The sequence below is a fragment of the Alligator sinensis genome, unplaced genomic scaffold (assembly GCF_000455745.1).
Source record: "Alligator sinensis unplaced genomic scaffold, ASM45574v1 scaffold521_1, whole genome shotgun sequence".
In the NCBI taxonomy this organism is placed as follows: domain Eukaryota; kingdom Metazoa; phylum Chordata; order Crocodylia; family Alligatoridae; genus Alligator; species Alligator sinensis.
Window position 1 is genome coordinate 1,031,815 of NW_005842374.1, and position 13,458 is coordinate 1,045,272.

The 13,458-nt window shown below is 46.5% G+C and overlaps 1 protein-coding gene across 2 annotated transcripts in view; it reads left to right on the plus strand.

Annotated features, from left to right (window-relative positions):
* LOC102382824 (calpain-5-like) overlaps window positions 1-13,458 on the plus strand; it is an 82,420-nt gene that overhangs the window by 39,211 nt on the left and 29,751 nt on the right. For both annotated transcript variants that reach the window (XM_006029374.2, XM_006029373.2), the window contains exons 4-6: window positions 7,050-7,181; window positions 8,585-8,793; window positions 9,917-10,109. In XM_006029374.2, coding sequence (XP_006029436.1) covers window positions 7,050-7,181; window positions 8,585-8,793; window positions 9,917-10,109 — 534 coding nt within the window. The remainder of the gene's footprint in view (window positions 1-7,049; window positions 7,182-8,584; window positions 8,794-9,916; window positions 10,110-13,458) is intronic.

Consider the following 13,458-nt stretch of genomic DNA (forward strand, 5'->3'; position numbering starts at 1 on the left):
GAGCAGCCTGACAGGGGGTGCACCGGTGCTCTCACGGGATGCACATGCACTCCTATGCACCCCCTATGCATTGCCCCTGTTTCACCGGTGGGCTCAGTGGAGGGATAGACGCAAAGTCAAGGGCAGAAATTTGACCCAGCGTACATAAACAGAGGTCTTAAATGCCTTATGATGCAAGGCCTTTGGGCACACTGCACCTACATGTCCTTCAGAGGCACTTCCAGGCGCATGTAAATACCCAGGGTCTGGTATTATTACTGAAGACTTTCCCCCCATAATTCCATAGGCAGAGCAGCCCGGTTCCAGACTGGATGCAGAGCGGCCTCAGACAAAACAAGGTTGTAAAAGGCTTTTTGTGCACATGGAAGCATCTGGCATAGTCAAACTGATATAATTTTTTGTTATTAAATGTTGTTGCCTTGACAAACAACCCAAATTGGGCTGGACTTGTGAATGTGCCAGCACAGCTGGGAGCTATTATGAGACAGGCTGTCTCTCCTACCTCAAAAGCCGTTCAAATATCACAGCAAGTGCTTCTCTCCCCACTTCCCTGATGTTCTGATATTGTTTCTTATTCCATGGGGCAGCCAGACCTGAGAGTGAGTTTTTCCATCTACACTCAGTACAGTTGACACAGCAGAAAGAAGAAATTGTAGTCAACAGCATCTCTGATGCCCTCTGGGCCTAAAGTAAGGAGAGGACAGGAGGAAAAAGTAGAAAAGAAAAAAACAGAAAGGCTTCTCAGCTGTGTTCCCATTATCTCAGATAAAATGGATGGCGTGGGAGATATACTACATATAACATGTGTAGAAGACTGTTGATCCTGTATGTCCGATGGGCGAGCAAAGAGGTCTTATGTTTAGAACATCATGACTAGTATTTAACAGAATGAAAAGATATTTAGTAATAGATTAGATTTCAAATCTAAGTCAGTGGGAGTTGAGTTCAGTTTGGTGGGCCTTGAAAATCCCAGCTTCAAACACCATCCTCGTTTTGTCCTGTTCTCCTCTCTCAGTTACTCTCTGTTTATCTCTCACATCTCTCTGCACCCTCTCTTTAGCCCCAAGGCTAAAGAGTTCTTGAGTCTTCCCCCAAATCCCATTAGCCCCGTGGTCTCAACCGGGGTGCTGTGGCATCCTGGGGTAGCCTAAGATCCTTTCAAAGGGGCTGCGGAGTGCCATGCAATGTCGGCACTAGGGCTGTGCGAAGGTTCGGGTGCTGACTCGATTTGGAGGAGATTTGGCCTGATTCGGTAGCCAAATCCCTGAATCTGAATCGAATCAGGAGACCAATTAAAAGGTCCAAATTGAATCAAAGCTCTGAGAATCGATTCGGAAAAGATTTGGAGATCTTCGGTGATTCGGGCAGTCCCCGTCCGCTGCAGCAGGGAGCTGGACCCTGACTCCGTGCTGGTAAGTAGGGGGCGAAGGAGTTGGGGCTGGAGAAGAGGGGAGGGGACCAAGGGGGGGACCCTGCCAGGTCCCATCCCCTGCCTGCAGCAGCCTTGGGGTTTCAGGGGGCTCGTGACAGAGCCCCCCACGTGGCATGGGGCAGTGGGGGGCAGTAGGGATCACCCCCTGCTGGGCAGGAGCCAGTGAGTTTGGGTGTTTTTTGGTTTTGGTTTTTTTAAAGGGCCGGAGCTGGGCTGGGTGGAGCAGCCATGGAGGGGGCTGGGGTTGGGGGGCTCGTGACAGAGTCCCCCATGTGGCGTGGGGCAGTGAGGCACAGCGAGGCTGCCCCTGGTAGTACGCGGTGAGTGGGGGCTTTTTTTCTTGAAAGAACCAGGAGCTGGGGCAGGCGGGGCAGCCATTGAGATTGGGCAGGGGATGGGGCCTGGAGGATTTGGAGATTCAGCTGATTTGGCAGCAGCCAAATCTCTGAATCAGATTCAGCCGAATCGATTCTGGACAGTGATTCGAATCACTGAATCAAACTGTCGCCCGAATCAGCTGAATCCGAAGTGAATACTAGCAGCTTCGCACAGGTCTAGTTAGCACCGTTAAGTGTACAGAACATGTTTCACAGGATAAACCCAGAGATTTCAAGTAGGAATTTGTAGCGTCCAAAACAGTCTGACCTGTTGGGGTGTCTCTGAGTTCTTTGCAACAGAAAAACTGCTCTAGTTTTTTGACAAAAGAGAAATAAAAGTGCCAATTAAGTGCTGGAAATTTCCAAGGCATGCCTTGAGTCTAAGTAGGTTGAGAACCACTGCATTAGCCTCTCGGGATGCTTTACCAAGCAAGTTCAAAGAAGCTTCTGTAAGCTGGTGGAGTGAGTGAATTTAGTTTTTTGTATGTTTTGCTCCCCATCTAAACAGCAAGGGGTCAAAATTACTTTATGGACTCTGGTAATATTTAAGAAGAAATATATATATTCAGAAATAAGGGGATCCTTATATTTACACTCTGCTCCTGGAAAGTCTTTTGTTCCAAAAGTGAGTGCAGGTGGGTAAATACTTATCTCCTCTGCCCTCCAGTCACTTCTGTGTGACGCGTTTCAGACTGGAGTTAGAGTCACAGTGGAGTCTCATGATTTTGGCCCTGGGTTGCTTACAAAGAACCTATTAGAGAGAGAAAAAAAATCCTTGGTGATTCAAATGAAACTGGTAAGTCTCTGACCTCAGCAGTTCCACATCAGGTTTTGAAAATACCCAAGAAAGTTTTGCTGCAGCAAAGAAAAAAAAATGTTTTTCCAAGCGACATAACTGCCCCAATCCACTTCCATTAGCCAGTGAAATCCCACCCTGTAATTTGTCAATCCCAAACAGAATAAAAACCAATATATGCAGGCTAAAGTTGTATCCTACACTACGCAGATGTGTTGTGCCAAGTGCACTGATGTGTTGTACCACTTTGATCTGCTCTGCATTTTGTGAACTTGCTGGTTAATCAGTTCATTTATTGACCTCAGGGGAAAGAGACAAACCAATTAAAATAGAACAAAAGAGGTTAACCAGCCACTGCATTTCTCTCAGCTTCACTATGTGAGTGGTATTGAATCTCAGGTATTTTCATTCAGAATAGTAAAATGAGAAACACCACAGTGCACACATAAGTATCTGTTGCGAGGCTGGGGAACTTACCATTCTCAGTGGAATCCGAAGCACAGGGAACCTCTTGCCTCCCTTTCGGACACCATGCAGCCTCTGTACAGTTGACACTTATAGATCTGCAAATGGTTTTTATTTTTGCATGTGTATTCACAAGTGACGAACTATGGGGGAAGCTGGATTTTCAAAGATGGAATATTTTCTGCATATACAAATGATACAACAATTTGCTTTTATTAGCACTGTGTCCAAAATAGAGTTTAACATTTCTTAATATTTCATAGTAAAACACAGCATGTCCTTACATGGTGAAAAGATTTATTTTGCTGTTTGCGTTGGGAAGGTGGAATATTAACATTGAGAGCATAGATCAAAAAGCTACATTCCCAAAAGATGGCTTCAGCACTATCATGCCTGTTTCCTCGGTGCTATGCTGCCTAGAGGAATTCACGCCTCAACTGAATGCTTAGGTTCTAGGGCCGTGTGTAGACAAAATGAGGGCTGTGTGCACATGACACTTTAAAGCGGGCTAAATGTTTTTGCACCACTTCAATGGTGTCAGTGTTTCCATGCCTTGGTGCCGTATTGCACATTAATTCCAGCTGCTGTAGGAAATTTGGCAGTGTAATGTGCCTTAAATGACTTAGGGCACAAACTTGGTAAGTGGCCCTCCACCCAAAATAATTGCCCACCCCTGTATGCCATAGAGTCAACACCCCCTTCTCTTCCAAATGACTTAAGAAACCTAACTGCTGGGTACTGAGGTGCCGAGGGATTTTTAGGCATCTTAAAGTTAGTAGGAGGTTTGGATGTTGGATCCTAATAGCCCTTTAAGACATCTTAATTGCAATACTGGGTCTAACTCAAAGGACAGGTTATGTATAAGAGGGAGTCCTGGTAAAATTTGGACCTCATTCTGATCTCGTTTGCATCTGTCCTACACCATGCAATTCCACTAAATTCATTAACTTTACATCTAAATAACCCATGTGGGATTAGGACCAGCCTTCTAACAGCTCCAAGTAACAGCATTATCAAACGCCCATGACATAACATCATTGGCTGTTGGTGGTGAGACAGGTGTAGCATAGTGTGCCCCCAGGATGGGAGCTGACCATCATTTCTGACTCTTCTAGAGGTATCTAGTCCAGATTACCAAAGCCTCTTTAGAAAGTAATATTCTGAATTAATAACAAAACTGAGTAAAAGTTTGGAATTAAATATTATATAACTTTAGAAATTATTTGGCTGTCTTACATAAACCAGTTATATTACTCCAAAGTATGGTGGGAGCAGGTGCCATTCAAGTGCTTGTGATTTATAAAATTACAGGTCAAGTAAGTCATTTACCACTGTGATTGCTTGGTCTCAGGAAGTTCAAGTCTGCCAGATATTTTAGTAAGGAAGAATGCATTAAGCAGGATCTTTTACAAAATGATACAGCTATAGTGGAAAGGAGGCATTGTTTATAAAAAAAAATTCTGTTCAGTGTTTACTTTGGGCCATAATGGGCAGTGACCGCTAATCATAGCCACATGTTTAGCATTTTGACGCATACTGCTCTGGGACAGTTTATGCAGGCATATCTGAGATACTAGACACACTTCGCTCTAAAAAAAAAAAAAAAGGATAGCTTTGTATGGTTGTTTTTGGCAAGGAGACGCAAAGAAGATAAGATATTTTTTGGACTTGTCAACTCTGGGTGTGCTTTAATTCGTTCAAAAATAATATTGTTTTTGCTTCTCGAGGCAAGGAAGAAGCATGGACAGTTTTATTCCAGAGGGTAAATTACCCCATGCTAATTAAACCAATAAAACATCATTTCAGACAGAAAGGCAAACTGGAAAGCATAACTGCAAAGCCTATGCAAGTTGTTTTTGCAATAGTTAGTACCACAGCAAAGCGAAGGCTACGTTGTCAGCTAGTGATAATTGCTTTATATGAAGCTATCTTCTTTACATTGACTGAAGGTTCATCCTGTAAGTTGCCATCCTGAGCTAAAGCTATTGCATGTTCCAGGTGAGTTCATGCATCTGTAGGTCAGGCAGGTAACTGTGGGCATACTTGAAAGCAGCAATACCTGATTTTTCATGTACTTACGCTTACAACATACATTGTTCAATGTTTCTAGAAAGCTTTTCTAGTACACTCATAAAAGTAACTGACAGAAGAATAAAATGCTTTATAATGGCTAGTGAGTGCCCTGCACCCCAAACCTCCACTGAATTTTCAACTCTCTGAAGACATGTAAATAAATGAGGAAATGGTCTGGAGAAATAGCTTTTAAATTATTTTGAAAACCCAATAGCTTTTTCTTCTCTGTGAGTTAAAGGTAGTATGGGCCACATTAAAGTGTGCTCCACCAAGTTAGGAAAACAGGCTGTTAGATCATATATTTAAGTTATGAAAATAGGTTCTGCTAAATTGGTGTTTACCACAGCCCAATGGCAAGAGAGTTGAAAAGTAGCCCTGACAACTTTGTAAACTGATATCACCTTTTACCTGCATAAAAAGGACCATGAAAACCTACAGCATCAGACATACAGCCCCCTTATTGTCCTGCTGGCATAGGATGGGAAAGGCTGCAATAAAACTGGAATCTCCTAGAGCTTCAGGGTTTTTTATTTCCTTTTAGCCATTGATATCTGAAACTTCCAAGTTTCCCTTCAGCGGCCTTGTGGTCTGTCGTTACTCTAACACCACGCAGCAGCAGAACTGCTCATTGTATTCTCTTCTTACATCTTCCTGACCTCTAGGTAACAGTAATTATTTGCCACTAACCCTTGCCTGAGAGAGAGACTTTGAAGCATTCTTAGTGGCACTCAGATTGAAATCAGCATGCATCATTGCAGCCGGCACCAATTACTCATGTGTGAAGTTCAGGTCACTAAGCGCCTGACTTCTAAGGTGCTGCTTGGTGAAGTCCATGGCTACAGGTTCACAGACAGCAATTATTGATCACAGCATGATGACGAGCAGGGACTGCAGGGAGAGTTTTTCTGTGAAAGACAAGATGAACATAGCATAGCGATAACAAAACCAGAAACTACCAAAAAGTGTATGTTCCTAAGCCTCCCAGTATTTATCTTAGTACCTCAAAGCCAGGGCTGCCGTCATGCCATTTAGGAATCGGAGAGAAATGAAGGTGGTGGCAGGACGAAGGGTGTGCTGGCTCCTTATTGCTAGAAATGAATTGGGGTCCAGAAGAAATGACCGGATAGAGGTGGGGATAGAGGAGTGTTGGTGGGAAGCAATGGAGGTTTCATGATAAGTGAGAAGGGTGTAATCCCTGGATCAGCATGTGCTCTGTGTCTCCTTTAGCACTTGCTCTGCAGAGGTTAAGGATCTGTCACAGCCTCAGCTCATGAGCCTTAGCTCTTGAGTAAAAGCTATAGCAGCTCATGCCCTTGGTGGTGGTGGAGCCCTGTTCACACATTAAGGAACAGCCATGATGGTGACCAAGACAGAAGCAAGTGGATCTTAATAGCCTTTTGTCAGTGGAAATAGCTTTCTGCTTCTCCTCCCTTGAACATGTTGTTCTGCCTATGCTCTTACCTGAAGAACTCCCTTCTTTTCCTTCCACTACCTTCATCTTGGTATGTCCTTCCATCTTGCCCCATATGGCTGTAGAAAATTCCTGGACGCAGGGGATCTCTACCCAAACTGTCAGGGAAGTACTGCTGTGGCATGCCCATGAATACTTTCTTATCCATCTCTTCACTGGATTTATGACGTGTCACCAGCAAAAGGGTTTGCTTGTGTAAGGGGACAACTATGATTGTGTTACTAGTGCCTGCAACAACTCTTCTGCTAAGGAGGGAGCTGTGTCGGGGCTGGGGTTCTGCAGGACCGGGGCTGGAGCCCCTCTGCCCCCTCCTGCTTGTACCATTTGGCGAGGCTCGGGGGAGCGAGTCCCCTCTTCAAGGCATTTCCATTTCTCACCGCTGTTTAAATATTTTCTCTCCTGGGCGCACCAGTAACTCCTGGTTTGTTCTGTAAGGAACTCTGCGAAGATCCCCATCTGTTTGTGAACGGCATCAGCTCCCATGACTTACTCCAAGGGACACTGGGAAACTGCTGGTTTGTGGCAGCTTGCTCCTGTTTGGCTCTTTGGGAGAATCTGTGGCAAAAGGTAGGTGACTATTCTGCTCAGTCCTTGGGATAATATCTGTTCCTTAAGGAAATCTGACAATGTTTCCTTTGGCGGGGTGGGCCAGCTGCCGAATGGTAGTTCTCAGTAAAAATTCTGCTCGTGTTTCTTCCTGTCAGTGGCACCATCGCATAACCAGTACCCCACTATCACCTCTCCCTTACCTTTGGGAAACACTTACAGCTGGTAAGCACTCTTTCTTGAGGTGGGGTGTCCCTGTCTTCATTGATCATTTTCATATGCTGCCCATTTCACCTGTTAGATACTTCCACGGCTTGTTGTTGCATGTCTTCCAAAGACCAAGAGAGCTACTCTCCACCAGGCTGAGACTCCCTGTCCCTTCTGAGCACATCGACATGAGACGTTTACTGTGCAGTTGGCTAACTAACCGTGCAGTAAACGTCTCGGCATCTACACGTGCACCCCTATGAGGCTGGAGTAAACTAATATACTCTGCAGCAGGATAGTACTTGTAAATTAAAGCAGTGTTTCCCAACTGTTTCCAGCCCAAGGCACACTTACATTAATAAAATTTTTCTGCGGCACACCTGTTAAGGCATTTCCCATCCTCATACCTATTGTAGCTCATTGCCATGGCAAAACTCCGCGGCACACCTGTTCATTTCTGACAGCACACTTTGGTGCCACGGCACACTGGTTAGGAAACACTGAATTAAAGGACAGGACAGTATTGTCCTGCTGCGGAGTAAAAAAACTCTGCAGCTGCACACATAGATGTTGGAGAGGCTGGCTGGGGCACGAGGGTGCTTTAGTGCAGGGGTTGCCTGCCACCTAGCCGTGCACTGAAGCTCCCTCATGCCCCAGCCAGCCCCTCCACAGCACATTAAGCCAGGGGGAGCAGCCCTGGGCTGGCAGGCTAACCCCTGGGGCCCCCAGCCAGCCAGGGCTTCTCTTACCCGGCTCCACATGCTAACCATGAATAAATTGTGGAGATTATTGCTCCGGAGTTAATTGCTCCCAGGCGCATGTTCAAATGGTGCGCGTAGGAGCAATTAATTCCAAAACAATAAGCTCCACAGTTTATTTATGTGCTGTAATTGCATGTGTAGATGTGCCCACTGTGCTTCTGGCAAAGGCTATAGCAGAAACAAGGAGCACCTGCAATCACCCAAATGGCATTTAGCCTCTGTAAAGACCGTTTTAAGCTTCATTCTCTTGTACAAAGTCTAGGGACTTGGAGTCAAATTCACCACTGCTGGAATTGAGTGCCCTTACACTCGGATTCCAGCTTTAGCTCTCCAAAGGCTAGCAAGGCTACCAGAGTAGTTCTGTCTGTGGTAGCTAGCTGCTTTCCAAGCAAGCTGTCCCTTGAATTGATCTCATTGGTTTGTGTTTGGTAAACTCTGCTTCACTTGATTTCTCAGGTGATTCCAAGCTTTAAGGAACAAGAATGGGATCCAAAGAGGCCAGAGAAATATGCAGGGATATTCCACTTCCGGTTTTGGTGTTTTGGAGAGTGGACCGATGTGGTCATAGATGACCAGTTGCCAACAGTGAATGGAGAGCTGATCTACTGCCATTCCAATGTGGAGAATGAATTCTGGAGCGCCTTGCTGGAGAAAGCTTATGCAAAGTATGAATTTGCTCAGAGTCCTTTGAGCCACAAATAAAATCCACTCTCTCCACCTGCTCCTTGCTTCTCTCTTCCCTCCCATATTTCTTTGTGTTTTCCCCACTGATAGGGCTGTGCAAAGCTTCAGGTGGTGATTCAATTAGGAGGAGTTTCGGCCTGATTCAGTGGCCAAATCTCCAAATCCAAATCAAATTGGGGGATCAATTAAAAATTCTGAATCGATTCAAAGCTCTCCGAATCTTCAGAAAAGATTCGGAGAGCTTCAACGGTTTGGACAGTCCCCGGTGGCTATAGCAGGGAGCTGCAGCTGGACTCAGAGCTGGTAAGTAGGGGGGGAGGAGCAGGGGGGAGGGCCATGGGGAGACCCCTGCCAGGCCCCACCCCCTGCCGGCTCCCCCAGCCCCCGCCATGACTGCCTCACCTGCCCTAGCTCCCAGTACTTTACAAAATAACTCCACTCACCAGGTGCTGCCGCTGGCCCCCACTGCCCCATGTTGCAGGAGGGGCTCTGCACGAGCCCTCCTCCACAGCTGTCCCACCCAGTCCAGCTCTGGCCCTTTAAGAAAAAAAAAGAAAAAAACCCCTGGACTCACCACTCCTGCAGCGGCCTTGGGGCTTTGAGGGGCCCGCTGGGCAGGAAAGGTGAGTGGTGGGCGGGTTTCTCAGGTTCATTTTTTCTTAAAGGGCCAGACCTGAGGTGGGCAGGGCAGCCATGGAGAGCACGGGGTGAGGTCAGGGATTTCATACAGCGCACCCCATGCATCGTGGTGCAGTGAGGGGGCAGCGGGGATCGAATCACTGGATCGAATCACTGTCCCCTGAATCAGCCGAATCCAAATCTGAAGCGAATGGTAGCTGCTTCGCACAGGCCTACCACTGATACTGTTACTGGAAAACATATAGCTTTGCTGCCACCAAAAATCTCCACTAAGGTATTCCTTCAGGCACCGCATGTTGCCTCTACATTGCAACTCTTCTCTAGCAACCCAGTGAGCAGAAATCTTAGGATACATATAGGCTCTTTTTCTTCTGGTCTGTCACCAGTACATTACACAGAACCAAGCAGAATGAAACGCGCTCTAAGAGTCGGACAATGAGTCGGTCTGCTCTGTCTCTCCTCCAGGCTGGCTGGGTCTTACGAAGCCCTGGATGGGGGCAGCGCTGCAGATGCCCTTGTCGATTTCACCGGGGCCATGGCAGAATCCATTGACATGGTACAAGGAAAATACGGCATGAATATTTCTGAGCAAATGAAGCTGCTTAATGACTTAATGAAAGTACATGAAAGAGGCGGGTTAATCAGCTGTTATATCTCGGTATGTGCACAGACGTGTTTTAACATTTTATTCTGATGAGTTGCCTTGCCTGGTAAAAAGCAATATTAGCATAAACATAATCAGTGTATTCTTAATTTGTATTTTTGGGAAGCCTTTCTACATAGAAAGTTAATGACTTGGCAACACTGCCAGCCAAGAACAATTCCCAGAGTCACCAAACATAATTGGGAAACCACAAAGTCATTTGCCCAGCCACTGACCTGAATGTTGATCTGAAATTCTGCTCTTTCTGAATGGAGGGAAGTGCCCAATTGGTGTCTTGAACAAGCAAACATAGCATATCCTCCCAGTTGGAGAAGCTGGTGCCATTTTTCCATAAACCGTTTAATTCCTTGCTAAGTCTGTTTAAAAACTTGGTTTTCCAAACATCAAGTTGCCAATGCTTTAGAGTGCTTTATAGATAGGGAAAACAAATGTTCCCTGACCCCAGGCACTTCTAGTCAATAGGCAGGATTGTCAGTGAGGCCAGTCATTCATCTAAATCTGCTCCTGTCAAAATCCAGGGTAAAATCCCCTTAGGGTGCTTGTACACGTGATGATGTGGCCATGTACACATGATGAAAAGTGACAAGAAATCACCATTTGCCTAGCATAATGGCATCACCATGTTCACACGCGCGTTGTTTTTTCATGTCAAAATGTCTTGAGTGTGGCAGCCAGCGTTCCCTCTAAGCTGGGTGGCATGCACGGCCACACAAGCACACCCCTGGCAGCGTGGCATGAGCGCGGCTGCACATTGCATGCAGCTTAGAGGGAACGCTGGTGGCAACTTAGACCATCTCTGATGTATTTTAGTTTGATTGTGGCAAATCATGGCAAATTGCCCCTTTGTGGACAAAAAATCTGTCACGTGTACATGTCACACAGGACACCTCTTTCCGCCTCCCCATGGGGCACTGTAGGAGGGCAGCAGGAGGGTGGCTGGGTGTGCTGGTGGCCGGAGAGGATGGCGGGGATGGTCCAAGGAGCAATGGAAGCCCAGGCATGCTCAGGGAAGCTCGGGCTTGGCAGGCTTCCAGTGTCCCATACACCATCCTCACTGCCTTCTCTGGCCTCCAGCATACCCAGCTGCTCTCCTGCTGCCTTTCCACACCACCCCAGGGGCAAGCCAGCCCATTCCCGGGCAGTCCCAGGCAGCAGGAAAGTGGCAGGGACAGGGTGCTGGAAGCCCACCAAGCCCAAGCTTCCCTAAGCACACCCGAACTTCTAGTGCCCCGTGCATTGTTGGATCAGGCCGGGTGCTACCTGTGAGCTGGGGCAGCACCCATGCAGCTAGCATCCTGCCCAGGTGGCCCTGGGGTCACTGCTGCTGTGGAGGGAAGGCCTGGGCCCTCCGCAGCTCAGGAGCTTTGCAAACTGGCAGCAGCTCATGCAGGCAGGCTTCACCGAGGGGCAAAAAAAAGTGGCCGGGGACCTGATCCATTTTTTTTGTCACAGAGCCTGCCTGTCTCTCCCACAGCAAGGAGGCAAGCTGCCAATGGCCTTTGAGCTGTGGGGGCCCTGGTCCTTCCCTGTGCAGCACTCCCTGGGGCCACTAGCAGGAGGGCACCGCCTGGGGGAGTGAGCGGCTGATGGACCGGCACTATTCCATAACAGTGACAGAAGCCCCTAAATTGAAATGGTGGGTTTTTAATCATCACAATTAAAACCCACCAATTAAAGACCTACCATTTTCAGTTTAGGGGAACTAAACTCCTGTCATGTGTACAAGTGCCCTCAGATTACACTTAAGAAAGTGCTGAGCTCTATTGAAAAATCCCACCTAGCATGAGGGTTGAATCACAAGTGAAAGGAAAGCAAGTCAGCCACCACGCGGGTTAATATTTCCTGTGAATTTGTGCTGGTTAGTTATTTATGGAGTGGTGTTGTAGGGGCTGAGGATGCTGGCTGGAGAGAGGTAGTTTTGTAAGAGTCAAATGAGTGGCACTAAGGTTCGACACAACTCCTGACTGCCTTGCCGTCTCCTTCCAATTTTGGAAATCCGTAAGTGTGAAGGCTGGCCCCTGTGGGCTATCTCTGCTTTAATTCCCCTTTCTGTAAAATGGAGACTGAGCTACTTTCCACCTTCACTGAGATAGTGCGATGATGATTAACTGGTCAGTACTTTCAGTTTGCAATATAAGGGAGGATCATCCAGGCAGCGACAAGCCTGAGCCTACATCTGTCTGCATTTAGTTTAGCTTCCTATCTCCTCACTTATCTCCTGACACCTCATGGCACCCTTCAAAAGATCTGCCCTGGGACCCCAGTTGAGAATCACTGGTCTAAATGCATTGGCAATTGTGTCTGGACCCTGCAACAATCAGCTTGGCCCTATTTCTGCAGCAGAAAGCCAGTAGTAACCTAAAGGTACCCCTTGTTCTCTGACTAGAAAGCAAATCAGCTGTGTTTGGAGATGTCCCCCAAAGAATCATGCATAGTGGCCGTGCCACTCCAGGAGACACTGCCTGCTTCTGCTACAAGGGGGGCAAGCATGGTGCATCATGGGAGATGTTGTCCAACCAGGGGAACCATGTATGCACAAGAATAGGACCACTGAGGCACTCAAGCTACAATTTGCAACAAACATCCCAGCAGCTTCTTAGAACCCACTAATTTTGGTTTGAGATTGACATTTATGACTCAAAATTGTCCACAAATGTATCTATTTATACATAATACACACCATGATCTGACAAGCCCTGTCACTAACCCTCCTCGAAGTCCTGTGCTGGCACACTTAGCAGCATGATCACACAGGATGGGGGTTTCAGGGGGGGCGATGATTGAAATTATCTCTCCCAAATATTGAGGGAGGTTTTATTTCTTAATAGAAATAGCTTGAGGGGAAAAGGCAAAGGGTTAGGTGGTTGGAATAAAAATAAAATTAAGCACTTGTAATGCTTCCCATTTTCCCCTGGCGTTATAGTTCTGCCCATTGAATCAAATAAAATATGAATGCCTCCAAACATTATTACTTGGGGACTATACATATTGATTTAGCATGGTGTGTAAAACTGACTCGCTAGCATTTTCCCTCACAGCTATGATAAATGCGCTATATCCACCACTGTGCTGCTTAAATGAGCAGCCTTTAATATTTAAGAGGCTTTTGTTCCAATTCACAAATGAGCCAAAACATTCTTTTGTTCACAAAATATCCCAGAGCTTCTGCGGGGGAAATTCAAACAGAAAGGTGATGTTTAAATTTGCTTTATTGTGGGTTTGGTTTTGTTTTTTCTTAATGGCTTAAATATCAGGTAGCAAACCTGAGAGCCATGCTGGTGATAAGAAGAGCAAAGAGGCTAATGGAGGACCCTCTAGCTCTACAGCTTTAATGAGCAGGAAT